Source organism: Stegodyphus dumicola, chromosome 3 (assembly GCF_044657685.1).
Source record: "Stegodyphus dumicola isolate Sdum_Otavi_A_Nest chromosome 3, ASM4465768v1".
Lineage (NCBI taxonomy): Eukaryota > Metazoa > Arthropoda > Arachnida > Araneae > Eresidae > Stegodyphus > Stegodyphus dumicola.
The window spans coordinates 233,250,311-233,263,378 of record NC_140770.1 but is presented as its reverse complement, the minus strand read 5'-3'; the positions used below and the strand labels follow the sequence as shown (position 1 = coordinate 233,263,378).

The window sequence follows — 13,068 nt, the reverse complement described above, 5'->3', positions numbered from 1 at the left end:
CCAGACAATTGAGTGTATTAAAAATGCAATTCATAATAGAAATGCCAAATGAACAAAATAAAAAATTCTGACTTAAAATTATATGAACAACATCTTATTTGTTATCAGCTTGAATATCAAAAGCCTATATTTAAAAATATGTATGTTTTCTGGGGGGGGAGGGATACACTTCAGACAATATACTTTCATAAAAGCCAATATATTTTTCCAAAAATCACTAAAGTAAAACAATAAAGCAAACATTGTAAATCCCATTTACCATGAAAGCTGGTAGAGATCCTACTAAATTCGCACCAGTTATTCTGGCAAAGGTTTGAAGGACATGATTACCTTTATTTAATTAAGTAATCAAGACATTAGAATACAGCACCATTTACAGCAGTTTTTCACGTTGTATCACACTATTTTTTATCCATTTTCAAATAAATTTGCTTATTGTGCCTATTAATGCACACTTATCTTGATGTCAGGATCTCGTAATTTTAAAACTATTCCACTACACGTTTTTCTGTTACAGGCAGGTTCCAAATTTTAATTCTTTAATGCAAGGGGGAAATAAAGAACAGTTAACCTCCATCTTTCTTCCAAATTAAATTGACTTTTAAAAAATTGATGGGGTTTAAATGAAACCAAGATGAAGGTCTTGCGATTGTGTCATGATTGTCCATTGTTGGAGGTAAATCGCACCATCTGGTGACAATTTCTATTTGTCAAAAATGGGCAGTGTTAAACATGCTGGTGAGAGTAGTTCTTGCAACAGACAGATTACAACACTCGTTGTAAACTTTGGAATTTTTCATATGTTCCCATACTGTACTGACTCTCTACTTCTCTTTCTAAGAGGAGTGTCTGTTCCAAGGACACATTTCTGGAATATTATGATGGATATACAAGTCCATGTATAGGATGAGGGATAATCAATATCCTTAAAAGAGACACATGTAACTGTGACAGAGAATAACATTTGAAATGTTATTCTCTTTGTTGTCCAATACATACTTTATGATGATTTTACATATATTTTATCTGCTCAATAAAATATTTTAGTTATTTGAGCTTTCCTGTTAGTTAAATGCTAGAAGGTCAGGCTTTTATCAATTAACATAGAAAAAATATCAGCTTTAAAAAATGATAATGCAGATTAAATATAAAGGAACCCCCCCCCCAAAAAAAATACTGAAATTCCAACATTATACTATTTTAAATATTTTACATTTTAAATTCATAATTAATTAATAGCTTAACAGCTTTAAATATTTAAAGTGTTATTAATTAACACACTAAAAGCACAAACAAAACTCTTTTTATAATGAATGCTTACAAAATGAAAACTAATGTTTTATTGAACATAGCTTACTAAAAGTTTAGTTTTGTAGATATATTTAGCCTTCCCATTAGAATCTTTGACTTCTTTACTAAAAAGCAAATATAATTCAAACAAAAATATGTGCCTTTCTCTTCCCTTCCTGATAAGAGACTTTGGTTCAAAAACATGAAATGAATCTTGCAAAATAACTTCTCCCAGTTGGTCTAAAGACACCTATAAATATGCATTACATTAATACAAAAAGAAATCCACACAGACGATGGTATAAATATAAATATAAAATACTTCATAATGATAAAATAAAATCGTTACATATAATTTATATTTTTGAACTGTCACTAAATCAGGCCTAGATGATGCATCAAGCAGCATCTGCTACAAAATTATAGTATGTTTTCAAGATGAGTGGAAATTATCACTATCCATTAGTGCATCATTATAGTATTATTTCATATATTTCTTGAACACTCAAACTGCAGCATCCAAAAAATAAATAATAAAATAAAAAAAATGGTTAATAATTTAGAAGAGATAAAGCAGCCCTGTTAATCTTTACAACAAAAATTATTAGCTTTCATATCACAAAGTAGGAAATATACAGCTTTTAAACTGACTATATGAGATTTGGGGTAATAGTTGAAAAATAAGAATTTATATTTATGGTCTGACTACAGCCTAATGCCTCCCAAATTCATATTATAATTCCTTACTGTTTTTTCCTCTTAAAAATGAAACAAGTGGGTGGTATGAAACCCTAAAAGAATGCTGTGTCTTAGCCTCACAATGGCATGAGGCCTTGTTTATACCTAATTCCAAGTTACACAAATTAATCATAGAAAATTTTAGGCTGGAAATTTAAAGCAATAATATGTTTCTATCATCTTATTAGCAGTACATTTTACACCCATACAAAGACATTTCCAAGTAGTAACACACACTCCCAAATAAAAGACTAAAATAAAATAGTCTAAAAATTTGGAGAAGAGGGGCAAAGGGAATTATATAACCATCTAAATTAGAAATTTGTGATACATTTCCTCTCTTAAAAATAAACTATTAAGGAGCTAATATTTAAAACACAAGATGTAAAATGACACTAAGGCAAAGAGTAAAGATAATAAAGTAATAATAATTTATATAAAGCTTGAGTTTAGTCCAGTATACATTACCTGAAGAAAAAATTAAATAACCAAATTTTGGGGGAAAAAAAAAAAAAAAACACCTCTTGAAAAAAATGCAAGTAGACGACACAAATCACAACCGTAGTACATAACAATCAATTTGAGTCGCTAATTTTCTTTCTTTGCATTTATTTGATAATATTTTACGTACTGGCACATACAACATTAAAGATGACCATTTCACAAGCTTAAGAAATTATAACAAATATGTTACAAAAAAAGTATAAAGATTTTATATATTAGGAAAAAAAAAAATATCTGAAAGATTACATTTATTATAAATATCTATAACATTATGCACAGTAAATGATCAAAGGGTATAAAGATTTCATACATCACATCCTTCCAACATACTGAGGTGCATTGCATCATTAGCTTTCTTGGGCACACTAAGCATAACATCTAAACCATCCTGCAGGGGGGAAAAATTAACATGTAAATAGTTCAAATGATTGAAACAATCCACAGCTCTTAAAAAATAAAGACGCAGGAATAAAGTATATATTAAATACACAGGCAAAATGTATGAGCATCATCTGCTTACAGAATGATACATTCATACAGGAACATTTAAGTCAAAGTAGTTCATATTTACATCATATATATATTAGGAAATCCTCTAAAATGTTTATTCCACTAAACGGGAAGCTTCAGCAAAACTATGAGCAGACTGGTAGTTACTCTAACTATAATTAATATAGTAAATGATAAATAAATTACAGTATTATTTTGACATACTATTAAATTAAATAAGTTACAATGTTTTTTAAACTACAATAAAGGTAACTCAACAGAATATCATTTATAAACATAAGTTACATTCATTCAACATAAGCTTTCGATAAATTTCACTATCAAAATAATTTTAATGATTATACATAATCTAGTAAAGTGCTTTAATAACTGATTTTAATCTTTAGATTTGCTAAATATTAAATAAAGAGAATAATATTTGCCTAATTATCAAACTTGAACATATGAATTTATGCTCTATATCACAAAATCCAAATACTCAAGAAAAATTATCCAATAATCTCAGAGTACTAAAAAAAGTACCCCTTGTCCATTCAAGCAGGTCTAAAGCATACAGAAAATAAGCACACCATATATGAGAATATTGCCCAGCCACTATGTCAGTTTGGATTACTAATAAGGTAATGCCACTCATCAACACATGAAAATGCCTTAGATACCTACCGCATATCATGAATTTATAATCACATACCACATATCATGAAGTTACAATCAAATGACCAAATTCAACAAAGATAGCATCACTGTCTTCAGAGAAGCAGGACTGATTTACTGACAGATCAATTATCACAAGGGATTGAATGATGACACAAGTCAAGCGATTTCATTACCAATAGTCCCAACATGCTGTTCTAAGGCAGAGGCAGGTCTAGGATGGCAACTCTCAAAATAATCATAATTTAATACGAACTGCCATAACAGATGGTAAGAAAGTTGGACTTCATTGTTAATGCCTGCAACCTGTTCCTTAACAGTTTAGCACTGACAGCAACGTTTATTCTTGTGTTATGGCTATGAAACTCGGAAATAGGTTAAAGCAAATACCAGGCTCAGAGATGAATCATGATTTTTTGCTCTTCTTTGATGATCTCAGAATTCATCTTTAAAAGAGGTCTATGCAGTGTAGCTCATTTCACATCATTGTGGAGCAGCATATATTGCATTGTACCTTACTTACTCTTATATTTAGGAAAGTCGTTTGCATAAATGATATAGAGAAATGGTCCAAAAATTTATTCTTTGAAAATGAGAAATGTAACCACCTCGTCGCACTGAGAAAGTCTCTCTTTTTCAAGGAAACAATGTAGTATCTATATAATTTCCATGGGCAGACTCTTACTTCACTAGTTTGTAAATGAGTCCTTTATGCCAGTCAAAAGCATTGGCCGTGTCTAGCATAAGGATAAATGTACTGGATTTGTAGTAGAGAACCACCGATGTATTCTGATAACTTGGTGCATGGTGGATAAGCCTTGCCAGAATCCATGTAGCTTGTTTGCAATCTGCTCTACATATGGTCTGAGTCTATTGTAAATAATGCATTTCAAGATCTTTCCCAATGCCAACAGAAAATTTATCAGCTTGTAGCTTGAAAGATCGTCTGGTAGTTTTCTTAGTTTCGGAATTAAAAATATGTTTACTTGCTTCCATGGCCTTCAAATAGGATCTGGTGAGGCATGTTTTGTAGACCCTCGCTAATTTAGTAACTAGGCAGTCTGTTGGTAATTGCATCACTTTCAGGTGCCTTCTTGAAATTAGTGTGCTTTACAATATCCATAACTTCAGGAGGAGAAATAAGATTTATCTATTTAATTGGGAGTGGGATTCGAACCATTCTTAAACCGAATCTTTAATGCTTTTGTCAAAGTCCTCATTTTCAGAGAAAAAATTCAGCATGAATTGCTCACCAGATGTTTTGCATAATTTTCCAATTTTTTCTTAGTCAAAGTATACATTCCATTCAACATTTTGATTGGCCAATGGATGCAGTAGTCACATTTAAGATTTCTTAAAAGTTTCAAAAAGAACCATCCTTGAGATTTAAGTTATTGCTTTTCACACACCACAATTTCTTTCCTATGCTCACTGATAGGTAATTTGATTTGCCTTGTCAGTCTATTTATGTCCATTTTTAAAGCAGGATTCCAAGTTGCTCCATACAGTTTTCTAAGTCTGGTACACTGTGCTATCACTTCTCTAATGTTTACAGGAAGTCTTACATGCAAGTATTCATCTTTAATACAGAATATGGCTTGCTTCTGAAGTCCTGGAACTTAGCAGTAAAAATTTTAACAGCTGCATGACAAAATATGATGTTGCCAAAACCTATTTACATGCCAAACCAAGTATGCGTATAGGACGTGCCAGTTTTGGCTGGTGCACAACGCCAAATTTTATGGATGGTAAACTTGCTCAATTACCTGAGGATTTTTCAAAATCATGCATATGGGAAGAACAGCACACACAAAAGAAAAAAAAAAAAAAAAAAAAAAAAAATTCTCAAATAAGATAAAAAGCTTTATTGACAATATTTCTTGCTTTTTTTAGTTTTACTGACTGATCTTTTATGGAAATCTTAGTACGCTGCCATTTTGAAAATAGATTTCTTTTCGCATTAGTCGCCAACGAGTTTGTGACATTTTGCTGGAGGTGTGGATAACCAGAAAGTATCATTTTTTCTTGCATGTTTCATTACAAACTTCTGCTCACCAGCGGCCGAGCAGTAAAATCGCTGAACACTGGTAGTTCGGTCCGAGGTTCGAATTCCACAAACGGGCTGGCTGCATGGGTGTTTTCGTGCTTTTCCTCATGTGTAACGTGTAAGCGAGCCAGTTTCTCTTAGAAAGTCCTCCACAAAGGCATCTCCCCCTTAGGCAGATAGCCCTAGTGTGCTTTGCCATAATTAAATACACCAACACCATTACAAACTTCTAACACTACGATCACAAATACTCCACTTTTACTTACTTATACTCTACACAGATACTTTTTATATTTGCAAAATATAGGGTTTATTGTTCATTTGCACAATTCATAGTTAGTTCAGTAAACTAAAGATGCTAAAATACATGATAAAAAGTAATTAGCTCCTTGCACTAATGAAGTCAATTCTTCAAGTTATGTGTTAAAAGACTTCACTCTAAAAATAACTCTTTTCTTTGCTAAACATAAAATACATGAAAATTAACAATACGTGAATATACATTTCCTGGACAGCAACATCAAAGTTTTATGAAATTATTTTTATTTAACTGTTTCAAAATACACTGCATCAAACGATTTCTCTTAAATATACCTTCAAAATTTTAAATGAGTTAAAAATGTATATCTGTTTTGGAAATAAAGAGATTAACTGTACTTGCAAAAGGATATGTGAAAATAATGTTGATATCAAGCCAAAGTAAAATTAGAAGAATGAAAAAATAAGAAATTGATTATAAATAACACTAATTTAAAACTATGAGAATGATGTTATAATATGCTGAAAGCAACTAAAATTATTTACCTTAATTTCACCCTGATCTTCTTCACAACATGATAAAAGATCTTTAAGGAGGAGCTGGTACTTAGTTATCCTTTGCACTGGCTTAATGAGATAGGCAGCTATGGGATGTGGTACATTATGCTTCCGTTGAATATCCTACAAGTGGTTATTCAATAAAACATAAAAATATAAACAAGGATAAGAAAATCAATTAACATGTTTCATGGACATAATCTAAACAGCAAATAAATTGCTTTGATATTCAGGTTTTATTATAGATCTGAAAAGTATACATGCATATTTTACTCTCTCTATATATATGCACATGAGATCTACAGCACTTCCAAGCTCTAAAATAGGAGTGGGTGGCTTGAGACATGATGGCGGATGTGTGGCTGTACAGTTTGTAAAATTTAAAGCAGTGAAATAATGGATATATACAGTGTAGTAATAGTAGTAGCAGTAGAGGATTGTCTGGTGCAAAATATTAAAGGTTATATTGGTGAAAACATGTTTAAAATATCCAACAAAAAACATGCTACAACCACAAGATACAAAGAAGCAGAAATTTAAAACAAGAGCACAGTTATAAAATCAAAGTGAAAGAAATGAGACATTCAGAAATAAACAAATATGTAAAGCTCACAATTTCAAATTCAAAACAGGATTAAAATTTTTTTTTTAAAAAAAGAGAGAGAGATACATTAAAATATTAACAAACAATACATAAAAAATCAAATTATGTAATAAAGACCTGTCTCTTTCAGGTACTGAAATAAATTGTCAGTTACCTCCTTCCCAATAATACGATCAATAGGCAAGTCACAATCCCTAAAATACTTTCCTCAAAGTCAGTTAAATTGCAGAGTCTTCAGTCCTTTGGCTTCTAGTGCCATACTCCTTACATAAATTTGAGACAGATATGCCTTTATAATTTTTTTGCGGCAATCCCATTTTTGTTTAACTGATGTTAAAACATTCTTTTACTTACAGATGCTGTTGAAGCTCCAAAATTAGAAACTATTTTCAACAAAATCGAAAATTCAAACTTTACTTTTTATAAGATAGCTGAAACAATTATAACCTTCATAAAATAATAGGCTGAATCAAATTAGAATGCTATGTTAACTGAACTTAAGTTCCTTGCAGTCTTTCTCCCTTACTGCTATGCTCACAAAAGAAAAAAAGAGTATGAGCAATATCCCATTCCAAACAATATATTATATTTTGAGAATTCACTTTTTTTTAGGTCAGGGGGAAAAATGCTACCCCCACAGCAATTCAAAAGCTGAAATTGCTATCAACTTCAATCAACATACTGTGAGCGGCCACAATGTGATTCCCTAGTCAGGAGGTGTTTGAAAGTGACATGCAGGAATCTCAGTTAGTGAGTAGGGGGGATCATATATATTCTTGCTTATTTTTCTCCCTAGCTTTTTAGCATCAGATTCTGAACATTTAAAAAATATTCATACAATTTTCCCCTTCTTCAATGCACTCAGAATGAACTATCATAAATTTTAAAATAGATTTGTCCATAGAGCGACTATATTTATCTTAACTAACAAAAGTAAACCATCACAAGCTACCTTTTTCATCTTTCTGCTAGCTAACTGTCACAAAGCAGAAGCAAATACGAACAGACATTCAGTTTATGATTTCGCTTGCATCTTCACCTTCTTTAATTATTTATAGATGATTTGAGGCATAATAATTAACAGAGACAACAATAAAAGTAAGCAAGAATTCAGTTACAGTGAAGTAAGAATAAAGATATCTCATTATTTACTGTAGTGTTATTGCATTGGAATGCAAGTTTAGTGAAACAATATTGTGATATTCCTATACTTTATTCATGACTACTTTTGATTTGTTACAGTGTTACTTCAACTGCCACCTTTGAAAATTAAACTATTCACAAAATTTTCCCCCTTGATTTTCTAACAATATAATTAGTAAAAAAAAGGTGAACAATATAAAAAAATTTCAAAGCTAAGCATTTTACTTCCTGATTCAAGTAGCACACCATTGCATACAGAAATACAAAATCAACAGTGATTTTAACCAACTCCAGAATACACTAATGCCATTAAAGCATATTCTATATACAGCATGATTCAGAGAATTTCCTAAACTTTTATTAATTTTCAAATATTACAAACTGACCTGTTACTAGATAAGCTTATTAATAAAACATATCTCTTTATAAAAAAAAAACAATTTTGCATGCAAAAATAGTTACAAAATATTCTAATAAGATATCAAGATTAGAAAAATAAGATTTGTATTTCAGTTTAAAAAAAAGTGCTTGATACATTTAACTATATATCAGAAAAATTTCTGAATTCCCTGTTCAATACACAACAAAAGTTAAGGATAAGATTAAATGATATTCAGGAACTGCTGTGTGACAACAAAAATGCTACAGAATAAATTTACTGCTCTTCAATAAAAAATTCACATAAAACAGTTTCTGATCTTTTAAAAAAAATACTGAAATAAGTTTTCTTTAATGATTTTTGTTCTTAAAATCCACATTATCACTTACTTCAAAATAATTTCCTGCATGATGAACTAATAATGAGTTAGATTCTGGTTTGTTTTTGCAATATTTGACATATATTTCAAACTTCTGAGCCTAAAATAATTACACCAGTATGAATTATTTTCTGTAACATGAATATAACAATGCTACACATTTAAATTATATTTTAAAATTATTAACATCTTACCCAAGTAACAAAACAATGACCGACATCTTCTGGCATAGTTTCATATTTTTCAAGCTCTTTTAAAAAAATCCTAAAAGTAGACATAGATATATAGACAGCAATATAATAATGTAACAAATCATAGTATCTAAGTTATAACAAAAGTTTCTTATAACCATGAGTTGCAAACAACTTTTAGGACATTTTGAGAAATTACCACATAGCACAAAAATATAGTAAATTATTGCTACAACAAATTACAAGGCATAAATAGAAAATACTAGATTAAGAGTATAAGGTAATTTTTAAAGTATTATGTTGCACTTAAACAAAATAAAGTGAAATTAACTTTCAAAATTTACTATATCAGACCTTGAATCAGAATTATCTAACATAGTTCAAGAACAGAAAATTCAAAGAATGAGATTGGAATTCCGGAAGTAATTTATACGTTAAAGAATTTAGAAAATGCTCTTTTAACTGTGACTCCAGAAAGTTAAGATATTCAAATATTTAAAATTAATATTTTTAGAAAAACTAAATATGTGTACAATACTTAACATAATTAATAAACTTTTAATTTGCATACTTTACCAATATATGTGTAATGAGATACTGAAAGGAATTATAAACTATCTAGCCACATAATTCCTTCACACTAAAACCTTCTTCATTACTTATGGCTGAAAACATAACAAAAGCAATAAGTTTGTAACACCTGAATTAAACTATATAAAACTGAACTTACTGGTCATGAAAATCAAATATTTCTACCATGTTACCAAATAAGGTGGAACTTTTTTTCTGTAAACCAAGTGGAATACTATCATCAGTTTTCTCCATTTCTGTCATATATGTTTTGATGCACATGTCTAAGTCTTTAACATATGTTCTTTCTGTTTGCAATAATTCAGCCATAATAAACCTAAAAATAATAAATTAACATATTGAAAAAATAATAATTAAGACAACTTTGTTCAATATTTAAAAAGAATAAAACATGAAAAAATATGTTAATCTTTTCAGCTTCAATAGTTTTTCATGTTGCACTTTGTACTAGCATCTTACAATTATCCAACATAAAGCCACACACAACGATAAACAAATGTAAAAATTAAACAAGCCTTTTCTATGTTAGTATTTTAAAATTGTATTTAAAAACATAATAAAATATTAATTACTTACTCTTTCCTCCTAGCAGACTTTCGTTTTTCTTCATTTAGTTCCTTAGCAGCTGCTTCTTTTACTTTATCTTCTAAGGATGGGTCACTATGTCGATCCAAAGATAAATCTCGCACATCCCGCTAAAATGATAATGGATTTCAGTATTTTAAATAGAAAATCAACTAATATAAAAAAGTAATTGATTTTTTTATCTAGAGAATAATACAGTAAATTTTTAAAAAATGCAGTTAACAAATTTTTGATTGACACAAAGTTTAAATCTGAAATTCTTTAGCATATTTTTGTAATTTTTATTAAATTTTACTACATTTTATAATAGCAGTTATTATAGTTCATTTCAGTTGTTATAGTTTAGTTATTATAGCTCATTTCTTAGTTTATATCACAACAGTTATTATAGTTCATTTTTTCAAACAGTTATATAAACAAAACAAGTGGATTAAAAAAAAGGATAAAATTTTATTCATTAACATACAGCTGAAATGTTCTAATAAGCTATACTAAATTATGCCTTATATAATAATTCAAACACATATATGATGACCCCAAATTGTACAAACAAAATGAAAGTCTTAGTTGGGCATATGGAAGAGGGGAATAGGAACACAGTGATGCAAATGTCATCTGGAGGCATCACAGCACATTGTTGAATAAGCCATGAGGTCAGCAGAGCAAGTATGCATTTGAAATACTGAATGTGCTATTGGAAGTCCTTTCATTATAAGAAGCTTTTAGTTATGTGGAATGAGGCATACAGTCAAAAGTCGTTAATTCAGACACCCATAATCCGGACCTCAAAGCGAATTTGCGTGTGCGCAAAATACGTTTACGAATGCGCATTTAATGTATAACGGACGGGATAAGCTAAGCTAAAATTATCTAATTCAGTTAATGTTGCAGATTGTGTTGTTCCTTAATCTTCGAATTGGATCCGGCTTATTATTTTTTGCAGACTGTTAGAGCAATTTTATAAAAGTAAGCTTGAACTTTCGATTATTTCAAATAGAATTTCCGATATATATTTACTAATATGTAAAGGATATACAAAGCGAAAGTATCTTTCGAAGTCCATTAAACAAAAAGTGGAATTGCTGCAAAAAATGGATAAAGGCATATCCTTTGTTTATCTAAACTTTCTTTATCTTTAACGCCGCGGAGCGCAATGAATTGGAAGTTGATCTGTCAACACTATCCTTATCTTAAGGGCAGATGTTTTTATTTTATTTGGCTTATAATTGCTTACTAAATGTGGTATTTCCTCTCGATGTACTCCGTCTTTGATATGATTTAAATCAAATGCCTCGTCATTATAATTCGCTTCCGATAGCAAAGTTATTAGAGCATTTCAACAATCTGCACGGTAGCGAAAGAGCGCATAGCATGAACAGCTTGAAGTCAAAGAAGGCTCGGTTTGATACCAGTGGAACTACATAAAATTGTGCGGACCAACAATTCAAAAACCTTTATTAGAAGCGTCATATCAAGTGGCATATTTATGTGGAAAAAAAAAAAAAAACTCACACGATCGCTGAAGAGTTGATTAAACCTTCTGCTTTAATTATTGCTAAAACAGTTTTAGATTCGGAAGCACATAAAAAATTCGAACAGATTCCATTATCGAATGATATTATAAGATTGCGAATACAAGACCTCAGTGAAGATATTTTAATGCAAGTAATTGATGACATAAAAATCAGTCCACTAAAAATAAGCATGCAACTAGATGAGTCAACTGATGTTGATAATTGTAGCCAACTTTTGGTATTTGTCAGGTATGTGAAAGAAAAAGAGGTGATAGAATTTCTATTTTGTGAGCCACTGGAGGTGAATACGAGAGGAATTGATGTTTTCAATCGCATCAAAGATTTTTTTACGAAATATCAATTACCAATGAATGTGATTGGCTCAATATGCACCAATGGAGCCCCAGCAATGTTAGGCAAAAATTCGGGATTTTTTTTCACACATGAAAAGAGAATTACCGGAAGTTATAATAATGCATTGCATGTTGCATTGTCATGCACTTGCGTCAAAAGCATTGCCAGAAAGTTTAAAACAACATCTAACTACAGCAGTAAATGTAGTAAAATACATACGAGGGCGAGCGCTCAATCATCGCATTTTGCGAAGAAATCGGTGCTGACCATACCGTGCTCCTATAGCACACCGAAATACGATGGTTATCTAAGGGTCGCATGCTTAACAGAGTTTTTGAATTGCGTGAGGAAATTATTCAATTACTGACTAGTCAAAACTGTTATTTAGTAAAAGATTTTGAGAGTAATGATGCAATGCTGAGGCTGGCCTACTTAGCAGACATATTTAGCCATTTAAATGAATTGAATCTATCAATGCAAGGATTTGGTATAAATATAATAATGTCTAGTGAAAAATTATCTTCATTTATTGCAAAATTAGAAATTTGGATACGTCGAGTAGAAAAGGGGAATTTTGCAAACTTTCTCTTGCTTGATTCTGTTATTGCGAAAAATGAAAAGAATACAATTATACCCGACATTGTAATATATTTGAGACGATTGAGCGAATCATTCAATGGATATTATTCTACCGGAAATATTACCAAAACTCAGAGATGGATACTGGATCCATTTCTATTGAACTTAAATTTGATGGATGATAGTGATC

General features: G+C 30.5%; 1 protein-coding gene across 3 annotated transcripts in view; it reads right to left on the bottom strand.

Annotated features, from left to right (window-relative positions):
- Window positions 1-13,068, bottom strand: part of trio (trio Rho guanine nucleotide exchange factor) — a 220,188-nt gene that overhangs the window by 60,948 nt on the left and 146,172 nt on the right. For all 3 annotated transcript variants that reach the window (XR_015040424.1, XM_085813909.1, XM_085813910.1), the window contains exons 26-32: window positions 10,423-10,541; window positions 9,986-10,162; window positions 9,259-9,328; window positions 9,075-9,164; window positions 6,548-6,682; window positions 2,843-2,920; window positions 1,358-1,540 (exon numbers count right to left, since the gene is read on the bottom strand). Coding sequence is in view for 2 of the 3 variants with exons in the window: in XM_085813909.1 (XP_085670035.1) it covers window positions 1,358-1,540; window positions 2,843-2,920; window positions 6,548-6,682; window positions 9,075-9,164; window positions 9,259-9,328; window positions 9,986-10,162; window positions 10,423-10,541 (852 nt within the window). In the remaining variant the exon portion in view is untranslated. The remainder of the gene's footprint in view (window positions 1-1,357; window positions 1,541-2,842; window positions 2,921-6,547; window positions 6,683-9,074; window positions 9,165-9,258; window positions 9,329-9,985; window positions 10,163-10,422; window positions 10,542-13,068) is intronic.